This window comes from Chelonoidis abingdonii, chromosome 14, assembly GCF_003597395.2.
Source record: "Chelonoidis abingdonii isolate Lonesome George chromosome 14, CheloAbing_2.0, whole genome shotgun sequence".
Classification (NCBI taxonomy): Eukaryota; Metazoa; Chordata; order Testudines; family Testudinidae; genus Chelonoidis; species Chelonoidis abingdonii.
This window is the reverse complement of record NC_133782.1, coordinates 17,713,501-17,741,316: the sequence shown is the minus strand read 5'-3', so window position 1 is coordinate 17,741,316 and position 27,816 is coordinate 17,713,501. Positions and strand designations below refer to the sequence as shown.

Sequence of the window (27,816 nt, the reverse complement as noted above, 5' to 3'; positions counted from 1 at the left end):
GGAGAATGTGATGATTTTCTGAAGAGCAGATTGCTGTGGGACATAGTGAGAACTAGTTCAAGATTGTTTTTGGTGTACATGGAGCAGGTGCAAGTGGTGGAACTCTGCTTCTGGCTGTGGGAAACAAGTGCTGACTAATAGGATCGCATTGTTATGTAGGCTCGGGGTGATGAGCACTGGCTGCAGAATGTTCGGATGTGCAAGGCCGCGTTCCTGGGTCTGTGTGCCGAGCAGTGACGCAAGAATTGGAGCTGCATTGACAGTGGAGAAGTGAGTGGTGATTACACTGTGGAAACTTGCAATGCCAGATTGCTGCTGTCTTTGCAAAGTCACTTTGAAGTTGGAAAATCAACTTCGGGGACTGTCATCATGCAAGTGTGCAGGGCCATTAATCATCTCCTGCTATGCAGGATTGTAACTCTTGGCAGTGTGCAGGACATAATGCGTGGATTTGCAGCAGTGGTTTCCTGAACTGCAGTGGAGCAACAGATGTCATGCATGTGTCTATTTTGGCACCAGACCACTTTGCCATAGAGTACTCATGAGAAGGGGCTGTTTTTCAATGGTTATGCAAGCGCTGGTGGATCACCAGGGACTTCGCTGACATCAGTGTTGGCTGGTTAGGGAAGGCGCATGACACTTGTATCTTTAAGAACACAAGACTGTTCAGAAAGCTACAAGCAGGGACTCTTTCCTGATCAGCAGATTACCATTAGGGATCTTGAAAGGCCAATACTGATCCTGAGGGACCCAGCCTATTCTTTGCTCCCCTGGTTCATGAAGCCATATACTGGCTTAGCAGTTGGAAAATGACAGTTGAATGAATATGCTTTTGGTAGACTGAAAGGGTGCTGGTGTGTGTTCACGCAATTGAATCTCAGTAAGAAACATATCCCAATTGTCATAGCTGCCTGTTGTGTCCTGTATAATAACTGTGAAGCAAAGGGGGAATAGTACCTGCTAGGGTAGAGGGCAGAGGTACAGTAGCTGTCTGCTGAGTTTTAGCAGCCAGACGTAAGGGCTATATAGCTCAAGGAGGCTTTGAAAGAGCACATTAACAGCAAGCCACAGTAATGCATTGTGGTGTACAGTACACTACCTGGCCCTATAGTTTGTGGGCTTCTTACAAATTGTGTGGTGCTTGGTGCACATCTGATGATTATGCTTTGTTCACTGAGCCTATGAATTGTGTTACACTGTACTCTAACAACGAAGAGGGTGCTTTCAGTTCCACCAGGCATTCTGCAGAATATGTTGGAAACTAATAAAGATGAATTATTTGCCAAACAATACTGTTTTCTTGAGTAAATGAAAATATGTCAAATTTTTTTGACAAGTTAAAACTAAATGCATTAAAACCTTAATAGACTTGTGGAACAGAGCTTAAAGAGGGGGAAGGAACATTCATGTCCATTTTAGCTTCACATAAAGCAGTCATGGTCCTTAACAGGTCAGTGTATGTATAGTTGTGGTTGTCTTTTATGTCCCCCGATGTGTAGGGGTAGGGATGTGGCCCCTGATACCACGTGGAAAGTGGAGTATACTGGAGTTCTCCATGGCCTTCAGTGGGAGGCGAGCCTGGGCTTGTTGAATCATTAGGTCCAGAAGAGTCTGCAGCATCTGTGTTTGTTGTTGCTAGAGAAGTCCCTTTATGACCTGGTGCATCTCCCTCTCTGACTCGTGGGCTCTTCCCCTGTCTGATCTTTCCTTCTCCCTACAGTCTTGCAATATTCATCCTCCAGGTCCTCTGTTCACAGTCTGATGCAGCACTGGCTTGCAGGATCCCACTGAAAATGTTATCCCAAGTCCTCCTCTTTCTCTTCCTTCTCTGGCTCAGGCACTCACCAGTGTGGAAGGGAAACACCTGATTGCTGCAACTACAGATAAAACACACAGAGATACCGTTGTCAGTATAGTCACAATGGAAAACGAAAGTTAAGATTCAGAACTGCCTTCCCTTGCTCCCCTAAAATGTTAAACAAGAGGTTGACGTTTCTGCTTCAGAGTGATTGTGCGCAGCATCACTCACAGCTTCAGCCATGGTATGCCCTGCCAGGAATGAGGGAAATGAAGGAGGGAATTGCTCAGTTGCATAAAATTATGGGTATAGTGCAATGGCACTGAATACTGGCACCATTTTTACACAGGCGTGGGCTTGCCTTTACTCAATTGCCTGGACTGCAGTGAAGTCTCAAATAGGTCCTGAATTGTGGCATAGCTGGACACCCTCCCCAGTTGCATGTCCCCCGTGGTCGTCCTCATCCTTGCTATTCATATCGGGGGGCCTGTGATTTGGGCTCCTCAGTGGTATCCATGGGGGAGTGTGGGATGATGGTGTATCCACCAAATATGGCATGCAGCTCTTTGTAAAAGTAGCAGGTCCGCAGCTTGGCACTGAATCGCCCGTTGGCTTCATTGGCGTTCTGGTATGTCTACTGCCATTTCTTTGCTTCGATGCTGCTCCCTGTCATACCCCTTCTGCCTTCCCCGTGCAATCTGCTCATAGATGTCCACATTTTTGTGGATGGTCTGTAGCTGTGACTGCACAGTATGTTCTCAGGCCCAGGAAATCCAATCCTGGCTGGAGCACGTCTGGAGCATGTAGCTGATGTGGTGAGCTGGGCAGTTGTCGACAACAACGGAAAACTGGTAGTTGTGCTCACCAAGATGGACAATCAGGAAAAGACCTTTAAAAAAATTGGAGGACTTTAAGGTGGGGGTGTGCTTCGAGTCTCTGTGATGCCTGGGCAGTGGAGTATTATGAGACAGCGGCTGGAGGACTGTCAGGGTCTACATAGGTAATGCAGTGTCTGCGTTCGCTCTGTGTCAACCTCAGTTCATCGACCATGGCTCAGTGCTGCTCAGGGAGGTGGTGTTACTATGTCAGCATAATGGAGAGCTTATGTCAGTAGGGGACAAAATTGTACACATTCAACTAGGTTGATGGAAAATGGCTGATGTTGACGTAACTTTTTAGTGTAGACCAGGCTTTAAACTTGATAGGCCTTGGAGAAGAGAGCCGAGACACAAGATGCTTCAGGCGACAGGGCAGAGCTACCTTTCCTGAGGCTGCTGTAAGATGGAGATGCCTATGCGTTGCTCATTATAAGTCCTGTTCAAGGAAACAGGATTTGTGTATCTTGTAAATAAACAAACTGCATTAAGAGGTTCACTCTCACTTATTTCTGCTCCAGATAGGAAGCTGATCTTGCGAGGCCCTGAGTTCTGCTACTGCTAAGCAAGAGGTCAATAACTAAAAATTAGAGAAGCGGGGGGGGGGGGGCTCTAGTCGTTTTCAGTTTTATTTTGTGTAAGCTTTCAAATTGCTTATTCGTAGTTTGAAGTTTGCTGGGTTCCAAGTTAAGTTCTCCCACCCAACTGAGAAATACCTTCATTTAATTCAAATTCACCTATAGGTGTTTATTTTGAAGTGGTTGGTCAGCCTCTTCAAACCAATAATTCTGAAGTAGAAGGTGTAGTCCCTGATTTTATAGAAGCATTTAATTTTCTTGGTTTATCTGCAGAGATTGCCATTATGGTTCCAGAAGGCAGAGGTATATCATTACAATAAAGATGTTGGCAAACACTCAGTTTTCTACACTGGGTTTCTTTATTGTGGTGCAACATGCTTAACTTATGTAAAGAACACTCAAAAATATTTGGAGTATTTTTTTTTCATTGCACAGAGGAGTAACAGATGTCTCAGTTAATTAATATTTTACTTTTAGATTGAAGATGAACCAAACAAAATATGTGAAACAGACAGGATAGCTATTAAAGGCAACATAGTACACTTGATGCTTAGCAGTCCAGAACAAATTCAAAAACAGGTAAGATGACAGAATGAAGTGGGGTTTTTTAGATTGCTTAACTGAGATCTTCGAGCGGATGTTATACCTAGAAGCCGTGATGGGAGATCAGAGTCGTGCTCTGGGGTCTTCCAAAGAGTTTACAATCTGTGTGTGTGTATATGTATATATTCATTCTCATTCTCTCTCAATGAGAACAAGTGAATAAAACAAATGTTTTGCTCTTTCACTTGTGATCCCTCTCAATCTAACTAGCTTAAAGTGAGTGAGTATCTAGGTATTTGTCATATGTCAGTCACTGTATGCTCCTAAGGGAATTCTGCAGCAAAAAAATAAAAATTCTGTGCGCAGTATTTTAAAATTCTGCATATTTCATTCATCAATAAATAAATGTGGAGACTCTAGCATGGCAGTGGGGAGCACAGGCCACTGGCTGCATGGAGGTGGGAGATCACCCTGCAGCTCCCCTGCACCTTGGGACACAGACTCAGTGGTGAGGCTGCACCAGACCCTAACACAATGCAAGGGCCGGCCCTGCCCCTTCATGCCATATGTACCAAGGTAACAAGTGAGAGAGGGACAGAGTCTTGCATGCCTAGCCCTGGCCCCAATCCAGGTGTGAGGCAAGCAGGGTTAACCCAGTGGGAATCCAAGTGTCGGGTGAGGATTCTGTGTGGGTGGTTTGAAGGGGGTGTTCCTGGTGCTGGGGGAATGGGACTCTGCAGTGGGGATCCAGGTGAAGGTGGTTGGGGCTCAGCAGGTGTAGTGTGGATGCAGGGGTGGGGGTCCGGTTGCAGGGAAGGTGAGAATCACCACGGTGGGGATTCGGGTGCAGGAGACTGAGGGGTTTCTGGGGGTGTGGGGGGGGGGCTCTGGGTATAGGTTGTCCGGATGCATGGGGGTTGGGTGGACTGGGGAGCAGGGTAGGAGCCACCAGCAGTGGTTCAAAATTCCCCCAGGAGTAAAAGTAGTATGTAAGTACTGATCACTATGCTGCTCACAAATGGTTATGATATAATGGTTACATTTCCTTTCCAGTTAAGTGACGCCATTAGCATTATTGGCAGGGAAGACTTCCCTCAGAAATGGCCAGACTTGCTGACCGAAATGGTGAATCGTTTTCAGAGTGGAGATTTCCATGTCATTAATGGAGTCCTTCGCACTGCACACTCCTTATTTAAAAGGTATTAAGGGATTAGTGTATGGATTCCAGAATTTCTACTAAAATGCACATACCTCTGCATATTGAATTGAATTTTGTGGTTGTGTTAATTGTTTTTGGCTTCTGATTAAAGTTACTGACTTTATAATGATTGATAGCTTTATTTAAGTGGTTATTGGATTTCATACCTTACATGGACAGTTTTAACTGTAGCATTTAGTCATTCAAGCAAATGCAAGAACTTGTCTCAAAGTTCAGAGTTCATTTATAAATAATTAGATGCAAGTTAAATTGGAATGAAGTGCTATGACCATTTTTTTCCTCCCCCTACCTTCGTTTGCCAGATACCGCCATGAGTTTAAATCAAATGAACTGTGGACAGAAATCAAACTTGTCCTCGATGCCTTTGCACAGCCCTTGACAAATCTCTTTAAGGTACAGGATTATTTCTGAGAGTTGTTTGAGCTTCTTTTAAGGATGAGTTAACACTTTAAATTGACTTACTTGTGAATTCTTGTGGAATGCAAGTTATTTAGAAATAGTTGTTTAGTTGTCGTCCTGATTTCATTTTAAAATTTAGTACGTTTCTAAAGTCATCAGTACTCTGGAATGTGCTCTCAATAAAATTGTAACATTACATGGCAATTGCAATACACCCAATACATTTCTGTTCATGTTTCCTATTAACTCTTTCTTCTTTTCTAGGCCACCATTGAACTTTGCAGTACACATGCAAATGATGCCAGTGCTTTGAAGGTTCTCTTCTCTTCTCTAATTCAGATTGCAAAATTGTTCTACAGTTTAAATTTTCAGGTGAACCTTAATTTATTGTTCCTAATTATTGGGTCTGCTCTGAAGGAGACAGAGCTGTTATGCTTTAAGCTGTTAAGCTTTTTGCTGTAGAATCAATTTAAAAGGTCCCCTCTGGAGGATATTATCTGGTTAAGGTAAAAAGTATTAACCTGTGCCTTCACAAGGGAATAGGCAGAGGTTGGGATTGACTTAACGTGTTTACTAACCTGTAGTTAATTTTAATCTGTCTTCCTGATCTAGGTAAACTCTAAGTAACAGATCAGAGAGGCTAAAATACAAGGGTAGCTAGTTACAGGTGAATTGCAAAAGACTCTTAGAAACAAAAACCCTGAATTTGTGGCCACTCTGCTGCTTCATAATGCATAAAGGAGCCTGAAAAGCTTTTGTTGCTTATAGTAAGGTAAACAATAATGAAAACGTTCAAGAATGTCAATTTTGGCCTTTTCTGGTTCTGTTAGGAGTGTTCAACCTTAATTACAAGAGCAGTGGTAGTGGTAAAGGTTCAGTGGATGTTGTTTCCCAAGTGTCAAACTATTTTGCATGTCTAATAAGGGTTGACAGAAAACAATTGTAAACAGTCTCAAGCAAATCAAATGAGAAGGGATTTTATTAACTAAGTTTGATAGCAACATAATTTCACTATTTTTTTTATTGCCGTAGAATTGCTAAGGTATAAAACAAGCATATCTGTGTTTAAAAACACGCTAAAAAGCAAACTTTTAGACTCTTTATACAGTGCAAAGCACCCATGTGAGTACAGGCCCTTGAAGTGTGATAAACGTCCCCGGAGACTGTTGGAGTCCACTCCTGTTTCCTTCTTTTGTACTGAAGAGTAGGATTGAGCAAAAGGGGCGGCTTTTGTGCTTTTGTGTTGTGAGGCTAAGGGAGCAAGAGGAGTGAGTGTGTCGTTCGTTAGGACAAAAAGGGTCGTGAGTTGCCTCTCCCTGGCCGTCTTTCAGAGGAGAAAATCTCTCATGGCTCCTAATATCCCCTGAAGTGGCTTCTACAAACAAATACTAGAGACAGAAACTATAGTGTGAAGTCTCTATGTCAGGGTCTTGCATGATTTCCTATGTCCTTGTCCATCTTCCTTTCTGAGAAAATAAATTGTTAATGAACAGTGGACAGTAACTGTATAAAGCTGCCAAACTAGTATAACCAGGAATGAACTTAAAATGTGCATTTCTTTCATACTTTTTTCCCCTCACAGGATCTTCCTGAGTTTTTTGAAGATCATATGGAAACCTGGATGACAAATTTTCATAGTCTTTTAACTTTAGATAACAAACTTTTACAAACTGATGTAAGTATTCCATAAAATTTGCCTCTGTTCAAATCTTCAGTGGGAAGAAGTGACTAAGGACTTGTCTACACTGGCAACGTTAAAGTGTTGCTGTGGCAGCGCTTTAACGTGGTTGTGTAGTCACGGCACAGCGTTGAGAGAGAGCAATTGATGGACCTATCCTCTGTGAACTTATCTAATTCTTTTTTGAACCCTGTTACAGTTTTGGCCTTCGCAGGATCCCTTGGCAATAAGTTCCACAGGTTGACTGTGTGTTGTGTGAAGAAGTACTTCTTTTTTTTATTTTAAACCTGCTGCCTATTAATTTCATTGGGTGACCCCTTGTTTGTGTGTTATGTGAAGGGGGTAAATAATACTTCCTTGTTCACTTTCCCCACACTAGTCATGATTTTATAGACCTCTATCATATCCCCTTTTAGTCGCCTCTTTTTCCAAACTGAACAGTCAGTCTTTTTAATCTCTCCTCGTATGGAAACTGTTCCATATTCCAATCATTTTTTGTTGTCCTTCTCTGTATTTTTTCCAATTCTAATATATCTTTTTTGAGATGGGGCAACCAGAACTGCACACAGTATTCAAGGTGTTGGGCATACCATGGGTTTATATAGTAACATTGTGATGCTTTTTTCTCTGATCTTTCTCTTTCCTAATGGTTCTTAACATTCTGTTAGCTTGTCTGCTGCTGCACATTGTTGATAGTTCTCTGAAAACATCTGTTCAGTGATGCCAAGATCTTTCTTGAGTGGTAACAGCTAAATTAGACCCCATCATTTTGTATATATAATTGGGATTACGTTTTCCAATATGAATTACTTTACATTTATCAGAACTGAATTTTGTCTGACATTTTATTGCCCAGTTGCCCAATTTTCTGAAGTCTCTCTGCACCTCTTCATAGACAGCTGTTGGGTAATTTTGTATTGTCTGCAAACTTTGCAACCTCACTGTTCACCCTCTTTTTCCAGATCATTTATGAATATGTTAAACAACATTGGTCCCTGTACAGATATGTGAGATACCTTGTTATTTACTTCTCTCTATTGTGAGAACTGTACATTTATTCCTATATTTCCTTATTTAGAATTGTGAAACACCAATACAACAGCATTATAAAATACTTGCCTCTTTTTATTTTGGTAGCTGACTGTTCACTAGTGTTGAAATTTGCATGTTTGAGTTTTTAGTTTTGTTTTATATGAGGATGAAGAGGAAGCTGGATTATTGGAGCTATTGAAATCCCAAATTTGTGATAATGCTGCTTTGTATGCTCAAAAATATGACGAGGAATTCCAGCCTTACCTGCCTCGTTTTGTCACAGCGATCTGGAATTTGTTGGTCACGACAGGCCAGGAAGTTAAATATGACTTGGTAAGTTGTTATATATTTCCATCCAATTTTAGAATAAATGGTTCAGTTGTGCTAAAAATTGATCCGTTTTATGTTCTAGTTGGTAAGCAATGCAATCCAGTTTCTGGCCTCAGTTTGTGAGAGACCACATTATAAACATCTGTTTGAAGATCAGAATACCCTGACAAGCATCTGTGAAAAAGTTATTGTTCCCAACATGGAATTTAGAGGTAACTATTTTTTTTTTTTAAGACATGTTAGTAGCAATTATGACCAGTAAAGGATAACGTTTGTTACCTTCATAGTAATGTAAGGGCTGGATGATTGGACCCTATGCACCCTTGCACAAGAGTCAAACCAATTTCTCTGATAGTATGCTAATCTGTTGAGTTGCTGTGGAAATGATCGTGTGAGAAAATTTCAATCTGGGAAGGAATGATAGCAGTCGTTTCTCTTGTAATTTCAAGTTGGGCTGTTACTTTGAATTTTTAAAGTTATTAGCGCAAACACCAGAATAATTCAGGCTGTGTAACGAGGTGGAGCATTTACCCCATCAAGCTTTAGTGGTTCATCTGTCTGGCTCATCTGAATCATTTTGATCCTGGGGTCAGCAAGACTTAACCTGTAACGAAAATTTATTGCACCAATTGGAAGCTTCCCTTCTTTCTAATGCATGAGTTTGAAAGCCTCTTGGTTCAAATACCACCTTTACCCCAATAGAACGCTGTCCTCAGGAGCCAAAAAATCTTAGTGTTATAGGTGAAACTGCGTTATATTGAACTTGCTTTGATCTGCTGGAGTATGCAAACCTTCTCCCCCTCCCTGCCCCCGAGCACTGCTTTCCTGCGTTATATCCGAATTTGTGTTATGTCGGATCACGTTATATCGGGGTAGAGGTGTATATGAGAGGAGGAATAGCTCAGTGGTTTGAGCATTGGCCTGCTAAACCCAAGGTTGTGAGTTCAGTCCTTGAGGGGGCCATTTGGGGATTGGTCCTGCTTTGAGCAGGGGGTTGGACCAGATGATCTCTTGAGGTCCCTTCCAACCCTAATAATCTATGATTCTATGAATGTCCCCCCATCTTTTCTACATCCAGTGTATAACCGCTCATGAACATGAAAGAAAAGGAGTTACAATTGTCAGTTAAAGCTCATTGTGTCACTTGTTATGCATCAAGCCCAATATGCTGTGCAGTAGCTGGCAAGATCTCTTAATCCCATTAATATCACAGAACACTGTTTAAACCATAGTTGTTGACACAAAGTATCTCAATTCTTTGCCAAGAACCAAACACACAAATGAATTCATTAGTGTTATCTCATAAATGGTCTGTTTTCTCTGCAGCTGCTGATGAAGAAGCTTTTGAAGATAATTCTGAAGAATATATAAGAAGGGATTTGGAAGGATCTGGTAATCCACAGATATACTGGGAATATTTTACATTTTTAAACATAATGCCAAAGAACTGAAATAGTTTTCTGAAGTTTATATATCTTTATTTTTACACTTGGAAGGCCCTTTATAAAATCAGTTCTAAAGAGACTTTATCCAAATCTTGAGAAAGTTGACTGTCATGCAAAAGAACAATTGTTCAGTTTTTTCTTAAATTATAATAGGAAAGAGATTGGCTAAAAGTCAATGTGTTGCAATTGAAAGACATAGTAGAGTTTTAAATACTACCACTCTTACCTGGAATTAGCCACACTTCAAATGTACAACAGTAATAATACCTAGTTCTTATGTAGTGCTTTTCATCCTTTAATCTCAAAATGCTTTACAAATGAGGTCAATATCATTATCCTTACTTTACAGATGGGAAACTGGCATTGAGGTGAAGTGTCTTGCCCAAGGTCACCTTACAGGTCCATGGCAGAGCCAGAAATGGAGCCTGGGTCTTCTGAGCTCTTATCTACTAGGCAACACTGCCTCCACCATTAGCATTTATTCATAATGATCCTGAAGTTCCGTGATATAATATGCAGTGGTGGTGTAGCCATGTTGGTCCAGGACTGTTGAGAGACTTCTTATGAACTCGTATACCACTCTTATCAAATTTAGGCAACTAGTTACATTTTACATGAACTTTGAGGCTACTTGGGATACTAGGAAGACAGCCTGATGCATCTGAATCTGGTTGTGATTTCCCTTACCTTAGTCATATTATGTTGGAGATCAGTTGGGCAAATAAACTGCAAACAGTTATGGAAAGTAGGTTGTTGCTTGGTACTTGTGTTGTGTATTTGGAAACCTTAAATTTTTAATCTATTTTTTAAAAGGTGATTCCATATCTCGAGTTTGCGCGCGCGCACACACACACACACACGCGCACACTGACCCCTGCACCCCCACACATACTCAGCCATCCCACAGCCTGACTCCTGTACCCTCACACACCTCCAGCCCCTGTTCTGACTCCTGCACCCCACACATGCCCTGACTCTTGCACCCCCCACATCCCCACCCACACCCTGAGCATCAAATGGGAGCTCCTGCACTGCACCCCCAGTCTGGGGTCCTGGCAGCCGGCCCCTTACCAGCTGGGGTCCCACAGGCCCTGCTCAGCCCACTGCCAAACTAGGTGACTGGAGCCCCAGGCCGGCAGTGGGCTGAATGGGCTGGCGGCATGAGATCATTTTAATTTAATTTTAAATTAAGTTTCTTAAACATTTTGAGAAACTTGTTTACTTTATGTACAACAATAGTTTAGTTATATAATATAGACTTAGAGAGAGAGACCTTCTAAAAATTGTTAAAATGTATTACCGGCACCCGAAACCTTAAGTTAAAGTGAATAAGTGAAGACTCGGCACACCACTTCTGAAAGGTTGCCGACCCCTGGTCTAGAATAAGCTCCAGTGTGTGTATGTCCTCTTTGGAAACAAAAAGAAAATTTTACAAAATTGTCGTGCAAATTTATTAGCCCAGGCACTTTATTGTAAGGGTAAAGAGAAAATTATGGTGAAGAAGAAAACTCCTTGCATGCCTGTCAGAAAAATTTTCATTAGGCAGTAAATATGGAGAGCATGCTATCAGCAGTGTTACATATCTTTGCCTATATCCTAGAATATTGTTTAACACTCTGTTAAGCAGTAGATTAAATTTTCTGCATGGATTTAAACGTCTCCATTCTATATTCATCACAGTAAGTAAAATATTTGACTTAATACTGTACATGGCAATAGTTGTTGGTAGTCAGTATAAACTATATTAGGTAGATATGTGACCTAGAGCCATTCATTCTTTCGTATGCAAATAATATTTTTATTTCTTTTTTATACAGATATTGATACCAGACGCAGAGCAGCCTGTGATCTAGTACGAGGCTTATGCAAGTTTTTTGAAGGACCTGTAACAGGGATCTTCTCTGGCTATGTTAATTCCATGCTGCAAGAATATGCAAAGAATCCATCTGTCAACTGGAAGCATAAAGATGCAGCCATTTACCTTGTAACATCTTTGGCATCCAAAGCTCAGACACAGAAGGTACTTTTATATGTCTTTTATTTTAAACCATAATGTATCTATACACACATCATAGAGTTAAAGGCCATAGGGAACCACTGGATTGTCTGACTCCCTACATATCACAGACCGCTACCATCACCCAGCACTTGCACATTTGTGTGATTTTGGTCCTTGAGGTTAAAGTGTTACAGCCCACAGGAGACTAAACTATTATGTTCCACAAGTTGATTGAGTTTGTTACATGGTATATACTGGCAATAAATTTACTGAAGGAAAGAGTGTTACGCTGATCAAAATTTGGCCCACCGTATATGAATTAGAATGGCCTTATGAGAGACTAATACAATTGTCTGCGATCAAGCATAGTGAAAAATATTATGCATCTTTCTTTCTTGCTGTTCTGCCAAGGAACCCCAGTTCTGCTGTATAGCTCTCTTGCTTTCTAGTTGTGAGCATCTGGAGAGCAGTGCTCAATTATGATGCATTAGATGGTTATGATATAGATAAGTCTTACAAGGATTACGAAACTGGCATGAAACACATCTCCACTTGATTTAAGAGGAACTTGATTTCACCTCTAGAGGTTATAGGATTAGCAAGTGTCATAAATACTTTATCAGTTTAGGGGCTATTTTATGTTGAGCATTTAACATTGGAGCTAGAAATAAGGCCAAAACAAGTGTGTGCAGAATAACTGGAAAGGATGTTCTGAATGAGAGTATCTATGTAGCTCCTAGACTGTGGTGATTGCGTACTTGATAAATAACTAGATAAATTTGGGTGCTTTCTGTAAAACCACTTGGAAATAAGTTAAAAAAATAGATGAATGTTGATGTCTATAAAGATTTTTCTGATTTTTTTTTCTAGCATGGAATAACGCAAGCCAATGAATTTGTAAATCTGACAGAATTCTTTGTGAATCATATTCAACCTGACTTAAAGTCTGCTAATGGTAAGCTCAGGGTTATCTATGCCATAATGTTCCTTTTGTAGCATACCTAAAACCTCTTTGGTGGCCGTTAACTTTTATTAATGATTTTTCAGATGCACAAAAGTTTTAAGAGTAACAATACAGATGGCTTGCCTGCAGCGAATACCTACCCATTTTTGAGTAAGTTAGCAGAGTTAAAAATTTGGTTATAGGAGACTGAATGTTTTGTATTCTGCTGCTGCAGCTGTTCATTCTATGGAAGTATTTGGTGGGGATGAGGATAGGAGGTTTTTCATATTCCCACACTATTTGTTCCATGAAAGACTGCTGTTTTCAGCCTAGAAATATAGTTAACTAGTCATGTACAAACTACCTTTGATTTTTATTTTTTATTTTTTTTGTCACGAGGTTACCTTGATCAGTTCCATGGCCTACCATCAGTGTGGTGGCTAGTGCCATGTCATATTGTTGTAGGTCAGGGCTATGAATAACTGAACAGACCAACTCAAAATCCAGAATTTAACATATCTGATCGTAAAATTATTAAAAGCAAAAAAGAAGCAAATGTGGAGAGGCATTACGGTCTTACAACTGCTACATACTGTGCAAGTTCTCCTACAACAAAGTCCACGTTATACAACTTTGAAAATGTATTGTACAGATAACTCATGAAGAATTCTTTGAGTTGCTGTCAACTCTGTATGTAATTTTGTTAAATAATAAACTCCATATACAATAATGGCCGAACGCTCACTAAACATCCCTTTCATTTCTAGTGAATGAATTTCCTGTGCTTAAAGCTGATGGCATCAAGTATATCATGATTTTCAGGAACCAAGTAAGTTGCTCTCTTAATCCTCCATTACTAGTGTCATTTAGCTTGCAGTTGTTTTATACTTACCAAACCTAATGAACTAATTTCTACACAACATATAATAAATTATTTCAACAGATATTCAGTAACCAAATGTTCCATGTCTGAAGATGAATATTAGTGGTATAAAAAGCTTGTTAATGTTCGGTTACTGTTAGAATAGGGAACATTTAGGATTTCTTTTCCACTCGTAACCTTCCATGTGCACAGAGAAGAGAAGTGACTTTTAGCTAGGGCTTGCCCAGTTGCCTTTATCATGACATTGTTACAGGAAGTACAATAATTTTTCCCCTGTCTTCTCCTTTTGACTTTTGAGATGTAGCAAGAGAAGACATTAGGTATTTCAGTTGTATACTCTATTTTTGTTAAGTTTTCAACTCACAGCTATGTATTTTTTCAAAAGACAAAAGGGCCTGATTCCACACCATTGGAGTCAATGTGATTTTTTTTTTTTAATTAACTGTAATGGGAGCAGGATTGGGCTCCAAAATCAAATCAAACAGCCTGATTCTGCTGCATTAGTCATGTTGAGTAGTACCTTATTCCCCAAGCACTCCTGATCAAATTGATGCCATAGGGGATATCAGAGAGCTATTTTTCATTTAATAATGGGAGAGAAAAGTATTTTAGGTATATCAAATGCTGCTAGAGAAGTCTATAAAAATGATCATCATACAGACAGTTAAGAGGAGAAAAAATATTAAGATCTTAATTTAGAGATTCTTTGCATAATAAAATGCTGAAGAAAAATACTATTTTAAAAAATCTTAGGATATTGATAGGGAGCAATACATAGGTGATGACAGGAACAAGGTGGTAGCCCTCTGGATATTAGGTGTCAGGGTGTGATATTAACTACTGGAAAAGCCTGCCAGAGATTTCTTCTGATCTCCTGCAGAACTTGCATTGTCCCAATGAAACAGATTCTAGGGTGAATGTTTTCTCAAAATACAGGTGTCTGATTCTAAAATGTCAATTTTAATATTGTCACTATGTTTTTGTAGGTACCTAAAGAACAACTTTTGGTGTCTATTCCTCTCTTAATCAATCACCTGCAAGCAGAAAGTATTGTGGTTCATACTTACGCAGCCCATGCTCTTGAGAGATTGTTTACCATGAGAGGAAGTAACAATGCTACACTGTAAGTTTTCAGTTAGAAATAATTTTACCTCTGGGTTTTTATCATCATTTTAGGGGCTTTTTCCCTCATCATATCAGAATATCCTAAGTTGCTCAGAAATTGCATTTTGAATAAAACATTGAAGTGTTGCAAAACTGTGTTTTTTTCATTTACAGCATTACAGCTGCAGAAATGGCACCATTTGTAGAAGTGCTGCTAACAAACCTTTTTAAAGCTCTGACATTTCCTGGCTCATCTGAAAATGAGTATATTATGAAAGGTAAGAAATTCCATACTGTGCACTGAGAAACTGACTTATCTTGAGGTAAGAAGCTACTCTAGCTATGGGCCTCAAAGTCTGATTTGAAACTCCTGATTTATGCCACTTTTTTTTAAAAAGTGGATACACACACTAAATGCAGGTGCTTATTAGTTAGGTTAACATAGCTAATTTTGCCATGGCCCAAATGTGGAACCCAGGAAATATAGTATCTATAACAGGCTTGTACATGACAAAAACTTAGCAAGGCCTCAGATGAGGCATGTCCCTCGTTCTGAAGGCTAGCTGGGAAATATATTAACAGCATACTTTAAATGTATCAGTATCTCGTGGCTAATGCATTGGACTGGGACTCGGAAAATCTGGGTTTAATTCTTGTCTCTGCCACAGATTTATATTGGGCAAATCATATAATCTCTCTGTACCCATCTGTAAAATGGGGGATAATGATCATTTGCCCAAATCTTTGTCTTGACTATGGATTGTAAACTCTTCAAGACAAGGCCTGCTTCTTAGTGTATATGTGTGTGTGTTGCAGCTACGACAATGGGCCCTGGTTGTAGCTGGGACTTCTAGGCTTTACTATAATACAAATACAAGATCAAAGGATTTATATGTATAACTGGCAAGCCGGCACATCTTCATGGATGTAAAATTCTCTATCTCAATTTATTTACAGCTGTTATGAGAAGTTTTTCTCTGCTACAGGAAGCTATAATCCCATACATCCCTTCTCTCATCGCTCAGCTTACACAGAAACTGCTGGCTGTCAGTAAGGTAAACAGAAGGCTATCTGAGCACAATGTTCACTTCACTATTAGCTGCTGCTTCTACTTTTTAAAGCAGAAATCTATTTTGTTTTTCTTAAAAATGATTTTTTTGTTTAAAATACTGGTTGTTGCACAACAAATTGCCAATTAAAATAATAATTAGTTCTTTTACATTTGGTAGGAACTCATTCTTCATACCTAACAATGAAATATTATCCTCTTTTGTAGACACAGGTTCCTGCAGAGTTTCCCCTCTTTCATTTGAAATACAAGCTTTATAAAAAACTTTTAAATGTATTTATAATATAACAATTATTTTAGTACAAGCTTTTGTATATACACAAACAGCCAGTATATAAATCTGGATTTGTCATGGATAGTCACATAAATCTTAAAACTGTATGTTTTTCCTTTGTACTGGGGACTTCTCAGGTAGTTGTTTAAACCAATGAAATATGGAGGCTGTAAATGTTATACATAAAAGAGAAATTAACTCTTGATATGTTTAAATCTCTGGATAACTAACAGATTTTTTCAGTTCAAGTTGGACTGCTATACTTTATATAGACAATCCTGTGAAGACTACAGGCCACCTTCAACTGTTAACCAAATCAACTTTTTTTTTAAAGCCTACATTTTGCTGTAGGGAATAAAGGACATTCTGTATAGATAAAGAATTGAATGAACATTGTTACATAACTGCAAAATATATATATATATTTTTTTTCAGTGGATGTTTTCCCATGCTGTTTCTTTTTTTATATTTGTTTGGTTTGTCTAGTTATGAAAACTGTGTTGTATATTTCCAAAACTGATAAAAACTTAGACAACGAATATTAGTGGATCTTACTGCTTTATCTCATGGTGTCAGTGGAATTATTGTTAGAAAAATATATCATAATGCACTTATTCTTTCACTAAAATTAGATTAAGAAGCTTTAGGTTTCTATTTAAATATAAGTTACATTGTGTTAACTGACTTGGCTCAAAGTCTGAGTTGATTGTTTATTCATAACTTGTTTTTAGAACCCAAGCAAACCTCACTTTAACCATTACATGTTTGAATCAATATGCTTGTCGATAAGGATAACTTGCAAAGCAAACCCTGCTGCTGTTGGAAGCTTCGAAGAGGCTTTGTTTATGGTGTTTACTGAGATATTACAGAATGATGTGCAAGGTAACTAAAAGCCATAAGTAGCTGTCTGTGTTTCCATCCTATGTTGTAGTGTATGTAATGTGCAATGACTTACTACACATTTGTTAATGCAGTAATTCTGAGTTACATATTATGTCTACGGTCCCAAAAAGGTTTATTTATACAGTATCCCAATATCTCCTTGTTCATAAAGGACATGCCAACTGAAAATTTAACCAATTAAAAAGAAAAATAGATAACTTACAACTAGGGCAGTCAATTAATTGCAGTTAACTCGCACAAAAAAAAATTGAAATTTATTAAATATTTTAATGTTTTTCTACATTTTCATATATATTTTGTGTTGTAATTGAAATCAAAGTGTGTGTTACTTTGGATTACAAATATTTGCACTAAAAATAGTATTTTTCAGTTCACCTCATACAAGTACATAGTGCAATCTTTGTCATGAAAGTGAAAACTTACAAATATAGATATTTTTTGTTACATAACTGCACTCAAAAACAAACAACATAAAACTTCAGAGCCTACAAGTCCACTCAGTCCTACTACTTGTTCAGCCAATTGCTAAAACAAATGTTTGTTTTAATTTATAGGAGATAATGCTGCCCGTGTCTTATTTAAAATGTCACCAGAAAGTGAGAACAGGCATTTGCATGGCACTTTTGTAGCCGGCATTGCAAGGTATTTGTGTGCCAGATACGCTAAACATTTGTATGCCCCTTCATGTTTCGGCCACCATTCCAGAAGACATGCTTCCATGCTGATGACACTTATTGTGACTGATCTCCATGGGGAAAAATTGTATGTCTTCTGCTGTTTTACCTGCATTCTGACATATATTTCATGTTATAGCAGTCTTGGATGATGACCCAGCACATGCTGTTCATTTTAAGAACACTTTCACTGCAGATTTGACAAAACACAAAGAAGGTACCAGTGTGAGATTTCTAAAGATAGCTACAGCCCTCGACCTAAGGTTTAAGAATCTTAAGTGCCTTCCAGAATCTGAGAGGGATGAGGTGTGGAACATGCTTTCAGAAGCCTTAAAAGAGCAACACTCCGATGCGGAAACTGCAGAACCCAAACCACCAAAAAAGAAAATCACACTTCTGCTGGTGGCATCTGACTCAGATAATGAAAATGAACTTTGGATCGTTACCAAGTAGAACTCATCATTAGCATGTCCCCTTGAATCGTGGTTGAAGCATGAAGGGACATATGACTCTTTAGCGGATCTGGCATGTAAATGTCTTGCAACGCTGGCTACAACAGTGCCATGAGAATGGCTGTTCTCACTTTCGGGTGACATTGTAAACAAGAAGCAGGCAGCATTATCTCTCTAAAATGTAAACAAACTTGTTTGTCTGAGCAATTGGCTGAATGAGAAGTAGGACTGAGTGGCCTTGCAGGCTCTAAAATTTTACATTGTTTTATTTTTGAATGCAATATTTTTGTACATAATTCTACATTTGTAAGTTCAACTTTCATAATAAAGAGATTGCATTACAATATTTGTATTAGGTGAATTGAAAAATACTATTTCTTTTGTATTTTTACAGTGCAAATACTTGCATTAAAAAATAAATATAAAGTGAGCACTGTACACTTGGTATTCTGTGTTATAGTTGAAATCCAATATATTTGAAAATGTAGAAAACATCCAAAAATATTTAAATAATTGGTATTCTATTGTTTAACAGTGCGATTAATCATGATTAATCACAATTATTTTTTTAAATTTGTTTGACAGCCCTACTTACTACCCTTATCCCCAAATCATCCTGTCAGAAAGCTACAGAAACTAACATCTACATAGGCTTCAGGTTTTTCTCCTCTCTGTTGCATTGTGAAAGATTGACAAATGGAGAAAATTTGAATTTGACTATACACAAAATGCTTCCAAATGTGTAAAGTAAGTAAATGTGGGGGCAGAAAAGCTTTTTTTCCTAGGTTTCATTACAGGGATCTAAGGTGTTACTTGTAACAATAGTACGTTTAAAAATAATGCAGACAGAAATATGTTTGCATGAATTGATAGTGACCCTTTCAACTGTGTGTAAATGTCATTTTCTACTCCCTCATAACAGAGTTTATTCCATACGTGTTTCAAGTGATGTCTCTGCTATTGGAAATGCATAAAAATGACATCCCGTCATCCTACATGGCATTGTTTCCTCATCTCCTCCAACCAGTACTGTGGGAAAGGACAGGAAACATTCCTCCTTTGGTGAGACTCCTCCAGGCATACTTAGAGAAGGGTGCCAGTACAATAGCAAGTGCTGCAGCTGACAAAATTGTAAGTTGGGTTAATTTGACTGCAACATGCCTATCACTGCATTTTTTGATTCAGACAAATGAGATACTGACACACTTTCCAAAACTTAATAAATTTAGTAGATAGCAAGATTAATGCAGTTTTTACTTCCTTTGTAAACTCAAACTTCTCACATAGTAAACTGAAGAATAATGTACACAACACAATGTACACTGCACATCCTCTTCATTCCGTTTTTCTTTATTGATGGCAACCACTCCGTCACACAGCTAACCATTGTAGATGCAGAATTCTTGTGCCCAGTCCCTGCTGCTCTTGGCATGCAAACAGGACTGGCTCTACCGTTTTTGCCACCACAAGCAGTGCATCGAATTGCAGCTGTGGATGGCGGGGGCAGTCCATGTTCCGTTAGGTGGCATGCACATTTCCGCCACGGCGGCAATTTGGAGGCAGCTTCTGTCTTCAGCCGGACAGCTGAACATAAAAGCTGTTGCTGCCGTGGAAACACGCGTGCTGCCATAAAGGCACATGGACTGCCCCGCCGTCTGTGGCCGCAATTCGGTGCGCTGCTTGGGGGCAAAAACACACGGACTGCCGTCCCTTGCAGATTGCCGCCCCAAGCACCTGCTTGGGATGCTGGTGCATAGAGCCGGCCCTGCATGCAGATAGATTTCCCCAGCTCTACCAGTGAGATGGAAGAAGCTGGTGCATTTCAGTAGAGCTCTGGAACAGGAAAGGACAAGGATTTCTCCCAGAAAGAGTATTGGAATAGTGAGGAACAAAAATGTCCCCCATGCTTCTCCCTGCAACTTCCAGCAGCAGATTTGTTCTGCGTATCCTGACCCTTCATCACCACCCAGCCTCAGAGAGTCAGGCCTGAGCAAATAATGCCATTGAACAGGCAGGCAGCCATGTTCTGAATTAACATTGGCTTTCAAGTAGTTTTCAAAGTTAGCTCTGATTCTTGAACACTTGGTTCCATCAATGTTCTTTTGCTAAATTTTTTTGTCCCTAACTGCAAAAATGAAATTGTCTGTTAAATTGATTTATTTGATTCTCCTTGATATACTTTTTTAGGAAAATAGGTGCACGACTTTTGCTAGTTCTTCTTCTCATATTTGCTAAGTCACACCAGACAAAAATGTTGTCTTCCATTTGTTTCACTTGCAGCCTGGATTATTAGGTGTGTTCCAGAAGCTGATTGCCTCTAAAGCTAATGACCATCAAGGATTCTATCTTCTCAACAGTATTATAGAGCATATGCCTCCGTGAGTATAACTTGTGAAACTAGGTTCAAGCCTAATTACTGAAGACCAGACATATTTATGTACTTTGAAAGATACCAGTGCTAAATTCAATCAGATGTCATAATTTTAAATTAAATTCTTTTATATACATTTTCTATAAAACTACATTAGCAAGATACAGTTGTAACTTGAATAATTGTTTTAAATTTCTAGAGAATCAGTTGACCAGTACAGGAAGCAAATCTTCATTCTACTATTCCAAAGACTTCAAAATTCCAAAACAACAAAGTTTATCAAAAGTAAGTTTTGTGCCATATATGAATTCTGATATACAGAAATCCCTATAACTTGGAACACACAAAGTGACTGGATGAACTTACCATAGGGAAGAATCCTGCAGTGGTTAAGGGGGATGAGTACATGACCTAACAGGTCTTTTGCATCTCAAATTTCTGTGATTTATACCAACTTATTTCCATTACCAAACAAAAACTACATCTTGAGGCAGTTAAGGTTGCACTCCATTCATCCAAAACCTTAAAATAAGAGAAATAAAAAGTTATGGGGAAAGACTTGTGTGTTCCTTTCCACCTTCATATTGCTGACACCACTGTTGATAAACACGCCATAAGACTTTCATTTTCATCTCAAATTGATACTGAGGAGCAATATGTATTCCAGCTTCATCAAACTTGCACTCTAAATACAGAAACTTTACAGTGACCTGATGTGCTTGTATGTCAATTATATCAACAGATCAGCACATAGGACTCTCACATTTCATGTATTTTGGAAGTTATTCTGCCTTAATGCAGCTGTGGTCATCGTTATGGTTTTGCGTTACACAAACAAAATGTATGGCAAATAACTGAAATGTGTTTTGGTGATTTGTACCATAATGTAGAGATTATCATAGTTACTCAATGTAAAATCTTGTATTTTTTCACTATGTAAATCATACAGTATGCCACAAAATCTTTAGTCTTGTAGTTAAATGTGTGTCTTTGGCAGGAATGAGAATGGTATGATTGTTATAACAACCTACATCAAACTGAAATTAAGTGATGTTCCTAACAGCCACATAGGAAAGAGGGTTGACAGTTGTGTTAGAATTGCTCTAATTCTTAGTTTATCTAATTATGGCAGGAGCTTTAACACATTGCATGAGAAAATCAATCTTTGTTCATTTCTTTTTAGATATCTGAAATTGTATCCTGTGCATAACTTTTTGAACAAATCTTGATAACTGGAATGACTCTACTTCCTATAACTAAAATTTTACATTCTTTGGATCATCATTTCTAATCTTATCAAAAAATGTCACTTTTTGAAATCAGATGGTTTATGCCAGGTTGAGTAGTAATGGTGCAGTCTGTTTCTCATTCTAAAGCTTGTTCAGAGAAGTCCCTTGTTATACAATAGTATGTACAAATATTCTTTAGATAGTTTTTAACCTGATCCTTTTCTTTCAATAGGTTTCCTAGTCTTCATTAATTTGTACTGTGTAAAATATGGGGCGTTAGCACTTCAAGAAATATTTGACAGCATACAGCCAAAGTTAGTATCATTCTTACTTAAAACTTTTGTATATTTGCTCCTTGTAAGTGGGAAATAGTTGGTCAGCTACTTAAAAATCAGAAAACAAGTACTTGTCCCTTCATCTAAATAGTAATTTTATCTCTCCCCCATCCTGGAGGAGGGGTTATCCTCCGAGATTTCTACCACCATATCAAAGGCTCCATGTAGCAGTAATACTTTCTTCTGCTGAGACTGGTTGATTGTGATTTCCTCCTGAATCATTCTGATTGTCTGAGTATCTGCCAAAGAGTATCCCCTGAAGGGGGCAAGAGGTAGTCCCTGTTTCACTTCGATCCATGGGAAGAGTGTGCCTCCTACACACAGTTTTCAGCTTGGGTCCTCTGGGAATGCGCTGTCATGCTAGATTCCCCATTTTTGTATGGTTTTCTGATGCCTCTTGTTGCTGTCCTTATTTGTTCTCTAAGGCTGGGTAGTTCTCATATCCTCTAGTCTTTTCTTCCTAGTGTATCTAACCTACTTTTCCATGTGATTTCTATTGAATGAACTTGTTAGATCTCTTCACTGATGATCATGGGGAATTGTGAAGTTTGATTCTGTTCCTGTTAGGAAATTAAACTTAACTTGGTTTGGATTTTTGAATGAACCCATTTCAGGTCACCTCTTGTGGTGGCATAGCATTGCTTTTCTTTAGATCGCTCCCTGAAGATTACATACAGTTTTAGTATATGTTTATTTTAAATATAATTGGTTGATTTTTTTTTTTTCCCCTTCACCGTTTTTATTTATATTTATTTTTCTGTTTTATAACATCACAATAGGATGTTTGGAATGGTTTTGGAGAAAATTATAATTCCTGAAATACAGAAAGTATCTGGACAAGTAGAGAAGAAAATCTGTGCTGTTGGTATTACTAAAATACTAACAGAGTGTCCTCCCATGATGGACACAGAATATACAAAACTCTGGTAAGTGCAGAACAACTCCTGAAGGTTTGTCGGTGAAGATAGTGTTGCTTATGCAATTGAATTAATCAAATCCCTTTTTAAAAATATATATATATATTCTTTTGTGGTCTTAAATATGCTTGCTGCAATATGGAGTGAGTGTTCAGGCCTGTTTGCTGTTACTAAGAGAAATATTACACTGCTCCTTCCAGACCAGATGTCAGTATTCATAGAATATCAGGGTTGGAAGGGACCTTAGCAGGTCATCTAGTCCAACCCCCTGCTCAAAGCAGGACCAATCCCCAGCTAAATCCCTAAATGGCCCCTTCAAGGATTGAACTCTCAACCCTGGGTTTAGCAGGCCAATGCTCAAACCACTGAGCTCTCTGTACCCCCTGACAGAGTTTTGGAGTGTGAGCTTTCGTGGGTGAATACCCACTTTGTCAGACCCACGAAAGCTCACGCTCCAAAACGTCTGTTAGTCTATAAGGTGCCACAGGATTCTCTGCTGCTTTTACAGATCCAGACTAACACGGCTACCCCTCTGATACTTGAGAGAATATTATTTTCTTTTACCTTTGCATTACTTATGAAAAATCAAGCCAGGTTTTGACTCATTGGTCTTTAGAATGGCAACATAATTGAGCCTATGTATAACTTTAGTTCTGATGTTGCCATTGTTCCATTAATAAAATTCTTGTTTGCCATCAAGCCTCATAGAAATTCCATTGTCCAAACGGCAGGTAGCTTAAGTTATAGTTAAAATGATTTGATCTCAATGTTAGAATATTAGGAAAAAATTAAATGGCAGCATGAATGGAGTAGTCTAAAAGAGTTGCTTTCCTTAGACACTTTAAGAGAACTTGAGACGATCCAAGATGAATACATTCTCCATCTTTTTAATAAGAGCACCCAAGTTGTGCCTGTAAATTTTTGTGCACATCCATTACACCTACGCAGCCCATATTTGCTCAAGTCAGGACGCAATCTATGAACACCTGGCCCTTTGTTAGTTCTCACTCAGGTTCAGATAAATTTGAGTTTTCAGTATTCTTTTAAAATTCATCCATGCTGACATAATGTGCGTCTATTTTGGTTTTATCCTCCTTCGTCCTGTGGTAGGACTCCTTTACTGCAGGCTCTAATTGGTCTCTTTGAACTGCCTGAAGATGATACCATCCCTGATGAAGAACACTTTATTGATATAGAAGATACCCCAGGATATCAGACTGCATTCTCTCAGCTTGCCTTTGCTGGGAAAAAAGAGCATGATCCTGTGGGTCAAATGGTGAACAATCCTAAAATCCACCTGGCACAGTCTCTTCACAAACTATCTACAGCATGTCCAGGCAGGGTAGGTAACAGTTAATGTATGGCACATTAATCTCCATTTCTGCAGAGAGAAGATACCCTTTTGACAACGGATTTATTTTGTGCAAGTTGTCTTGCTAGCCAGAAAAACTGAGTGGATGTTTCACTCATTTAGTTTGCAACTGAATTGTTTTTCTGTAAGGTATACTTAGCTAGGCTAATAAGGGCTCAGATACTTCTGTTGGATTCTGAGAAGGGTTTAAAATGTTGCCACCTCTTAGGGTAAACTATCTTCTCTTGGGAAAAGGGTGGATTGAAGAAGGAAAAAAAAAAATAAACTATTCTGAATTAGATTCTAATGCATTTATTGGTCCTCTGGGGAAGATCATGCCTGAACTGGAAGCCGAATCCAGAGAAAACATCCAGTGCCACTAATGAGTTAAATAGAATGGGAAAGCTCCAAATCAGTATCTTCATCTATGTCAGTGGTTTTCAAACTTTTTTTTCTGGGGACCCAGTTGAATAAAATTGTTGATGCCTGCAACCCAACAGAGCTGGGGATGAGAGGTTTGGGGTGTGGGAGAGGCTCAGGGTTGGGGCAGAGGGTTGGAGTGCAGGGGTGAGGGCTGCAGGCTGGGGCTGGGAATGAGGGGTGCACGGTGTGGGAGGGGGCTCTGGGCTGGGGCAGAGGGTTGGGGTGCAGGATGGGGTCAGGGCTCTGGGCTGGGCGTGCAGGCTCAGGGGGGGTCAGGGATGGGAGGTTTGGGGTGCAAGAAAGGGGTTCAAGGTTTAGGGAGGCTCAGGGCTGGGGCAGGGGATTGGGGCACAGGGTTGGGGCATGGACTTACCTCCGGTGGCTCCTGGTCAGCAGTGCAGCCGGGGTGCAGAGACAGGCTTCCCGCCTGTCCTGGTACTGCAGACCGTGGTGTGCCCCAGAAGCAGCCAGCAACAGGTCCAGCTCCTAGATGGAGGTGCTCAACTCCCGCCCACAGGCACCCTCTCTCCTCTTTCTCCCTCCCCTCCCCTCCCCCCCAGCTCCCATTGGCTGGAAATCAGAGTGCAGAGCCAGTGCTTGAGGTTGGGGCAGCACACAGAGCCCTGTGTCCCCGCTGCCTAGAAGCCGGACCCGCTGCTGGCCGCTTCCAGGCTGCAGCACAGTATTGGGAAAGGTAGGCACTAGCCTGCCTTAGCTGGGCAGCACCGCCGAAGGGATTTTTAACATCCTGGTCGGCAGTGCTGACCAGAGCAAGGCGACACAGTGCCTTACATGTTGTGACCTAGTACTGAGTCCTACCCACGGTTTGAAAAACACTAAATTCTGTTACTGTTGTCATGGAAAACGCCTTTTCAGGATGAATAGTCTCATGCCTGGACATACTGATAGGCTGCAGTTAAAGATACCTTAGACCATATAATATTTTTAAGTTTTCATAACTCTTGGTAGTCTTCAAGATTTCTAAGGAGCAGAGAGATCAGGGTACAGCTTACTGTGTAAGGCACCTAATTTTTGTAATTGGTTTGTTTTCATTTTTCACATTCTACCCAAACTGGTAATACAACAATATAAGTGAAGCTGCTCATGTTAATTACAATTTCAAGGTGCAGTATTGAAAAATGCTGGGAATTAAGATCTCTGATACTAATTTATTGGCCTGGCAGACAATGGCATGTCTGTTGCAGGAAGTGCTTTCACATTGCAAAACTCCTTGCGTCAGGACTTCAGTTAGCTCCGTATCTTATACCCTCAGACTGATGGAATCCTGAAATATAGTGGTATTTGGTTAATGCATACACATATTAATGCCTCTGTCTTATTTATGTTTAAGGTTCCATCAATGCTGAGTACTAGTCTGAATGCAGAAGCCTTGCAGTATCTCCAAGGATACCTCCAAGCCGCAAGTGTAACACTGCTCTGAATTGCATGTTTGACAAGCAAGATTGAAAACTGTTTGTTTAAAAAGAAAATTGACACTGACTTTCTTTTAAGCAGAGCTCAGACAAAGTGAAGTTGCTACTTCAAAATGTATTGCAGAATTCATCTTGTAAAAGATATTAAATATTGCTTTAAGCAGAAATGGAAAATTAGGTGGTTCATGTGATCATAAATAAAGAGGCAGCTAACTTCCATTTCCATTTTAATTTCAAAGAGAATAGTAACAGCAGTTTATCGTGTGGCATTGATTTGAGTTCTGCATCTGCAGTGTTTGGATGCTCTCCATACATTTGAAAAGATTACTGGCTATAGAAACTCACTTTCTGTCACTAAACTTCCTTTTCATTTTGATGTTGTCATTTGTATTTCTTTTGTGTCTTTCTTTAAACTGCCTAAATTGTGAATAAATAAGAAACACTTGTTTAAAATGTTTAGAAACGTGCATTTACTGTTGTAAACTAATAATCAGAAAATAACATTTAGTACACATCATAATAGTGGGACTTCAAAGTTTTGGAGGTTTCTTTGGGGTTTTTTTGGTGCTTCTAACTCTAAGCACCCTTCAAAACAAAACTAAAAATATATTTGGAGGACAATTCAGATCAAGGTATTGCTCTTTTAGTAATAAAAATAGAAGTAGGAAGCAGTAATTGTGCTTATAAAGCACCCCTTCTTTTTGGGCGATGAATAATAGCATAATGTAGTAAAAACATAACAAAAACCATCATCTTACATTTTTAAATAAAACTAGTAGATTCTTTTCTTTAAATGGATTTTTACTAATGCATTGTACTAAAATTGCAGTCATATAAAACAGTTTTTGTGCACTTGTTGAAAGTGTTTTTCCCATCCCTTCAAATTTATATTGGAAAAAATTGAAATTTGTTTATTTTAGGTGCATCTCAGTCTATGGCTAACTTTGACATGACTTATGATCATGCATGCAAATGTACAGTTAAATGCTCCGCTCATTTGTATTGCCAAATACTCAATTTACATGCCCATAACTTCTGAAAATCAGGCCCTTAGAGCACTAATACTGTAGTGAGACAAATAAAACTGGCTTTGAACTCCTGAGACTTGGATCAGGGAACTCTGCCAAAAGGAACCAGAGAGAACACCTCGGAACTTTAACAGTGTCTTGGGGTAGGGGGTGGGAGGAAGTAAATTTTTAAGGAATAAAATAAAATCCAGGGGCCTTTATGCTTGGTGGCAGATTACTGAAAGCAAAATTTCTCCTGAAGAATCCACAGTGCCTAGGTAAATCACTAAAGGAACATGGAAATACTAGTTTTAGTTTTTTTAATACCTTGGATAAGATGATAAATCCTCATGCTTTTGGGGCACAAGGCAATCTTTGATAAGGGGTTTCTTATGGACAGGAATAAACCTGCCTACTTCATAGCTTCTTGCTTCTACCTCTTGAATCATCTGGTACTGGGGATTGTCACAGACACAGTTCTGTCCAAGTTCTTGTATTGCATCCATCTAAGTGCTAATGATGCATAAACAATGCAACTACCAGATGGTATGT

At 39.2% G+C, this 27,816-nt stretch overlaps 1 protein-coding gene across 2 annotated transcripts in view; it reads left to right on the top strand.

The window, feature by feature from the left end:
* CSE1L (chromosome segregation 1 like) overlaps positions 1–26,710 on the top strand; it is a 33,909-nt gene extending 7,199 nt beyond the window's left edge. For both annotated transcript variants that reach the window (XM_032767372.2, XM_032767373.2), the window contains exons 4-25: positions 3,729–3,830; positions 4,848–4,993; positions 5,316–5,406; positions 5,677–5,784; positions 6,995–7,087; positions 8,288–8,455; positions 8,535–8,664; positions 9,779–9,844; positions 11,715–11,917; positions 12,767–12,851; positions 13,607–13,668; positions 14,709–14,845; positions 15,001–15,104; positions 15,784–15,881; positions 16,901–17,051; positions 19,121–19,329; positions 20,479–20,576; positions 20,769–20,854; positions 22,031–22,112; positions 22,913–23,059; positions 24,161–24,392; positions 26,176–26,710. In XM_032767372.2, coding sequence (XP_032623263.1) covers positions 3,729–3,830; positions 4,848–4,993; positions 5,316–5,406; positions 5,677–5,784; positions 6,995–7,087; positions 8,288–8,455; positions 8,535–8,664; positions 9,779–9,844; positions 11,715–11,917; positions 12,767–12,851; positions 13,607–13,668; positions 14,709–14,845; positions 15,001–15,104; positions 15,784–15,881; positions 16,901–17,051; positions 19,121–19,329; positions 20,479–20,576; positions 20,769–20,854; positions 22,031–22,112; positions 22,913–23,059; positions 24,161–24,392; positions 26,176–26,265 — 2,688 coding nt within the window. In that variant the 3' untranslated portion in view covers positions 26,266–26,710. The remainder of the gene's footprint in view (positions 1–3,728; positions 3,831–4,847; positions 4,994–5,315; positions 5,407–5,676; positions 5,785–6,994; positions 7,088–8,287; positions 8,456–8,534; positions 8,665–9,778; positions 9,845–11,714; positions 11,918–12,766; positions 12,852–13,606; positions 13,669–14,708; positions 14,846–15,000; positions 15,105–15,783; positions 15,882–16,900; positions 17,052–19,120; positions 19,330–20,478; positions 20,577–20,768; positions 20,855–22,030; positions 22,113–22,912; positions 23,060–24,160; positions 24,393–26,175) is intronic.
* The last annotated feature ends 1,106 nt before the right edge of the window (positions 26,711–27,816 follow it).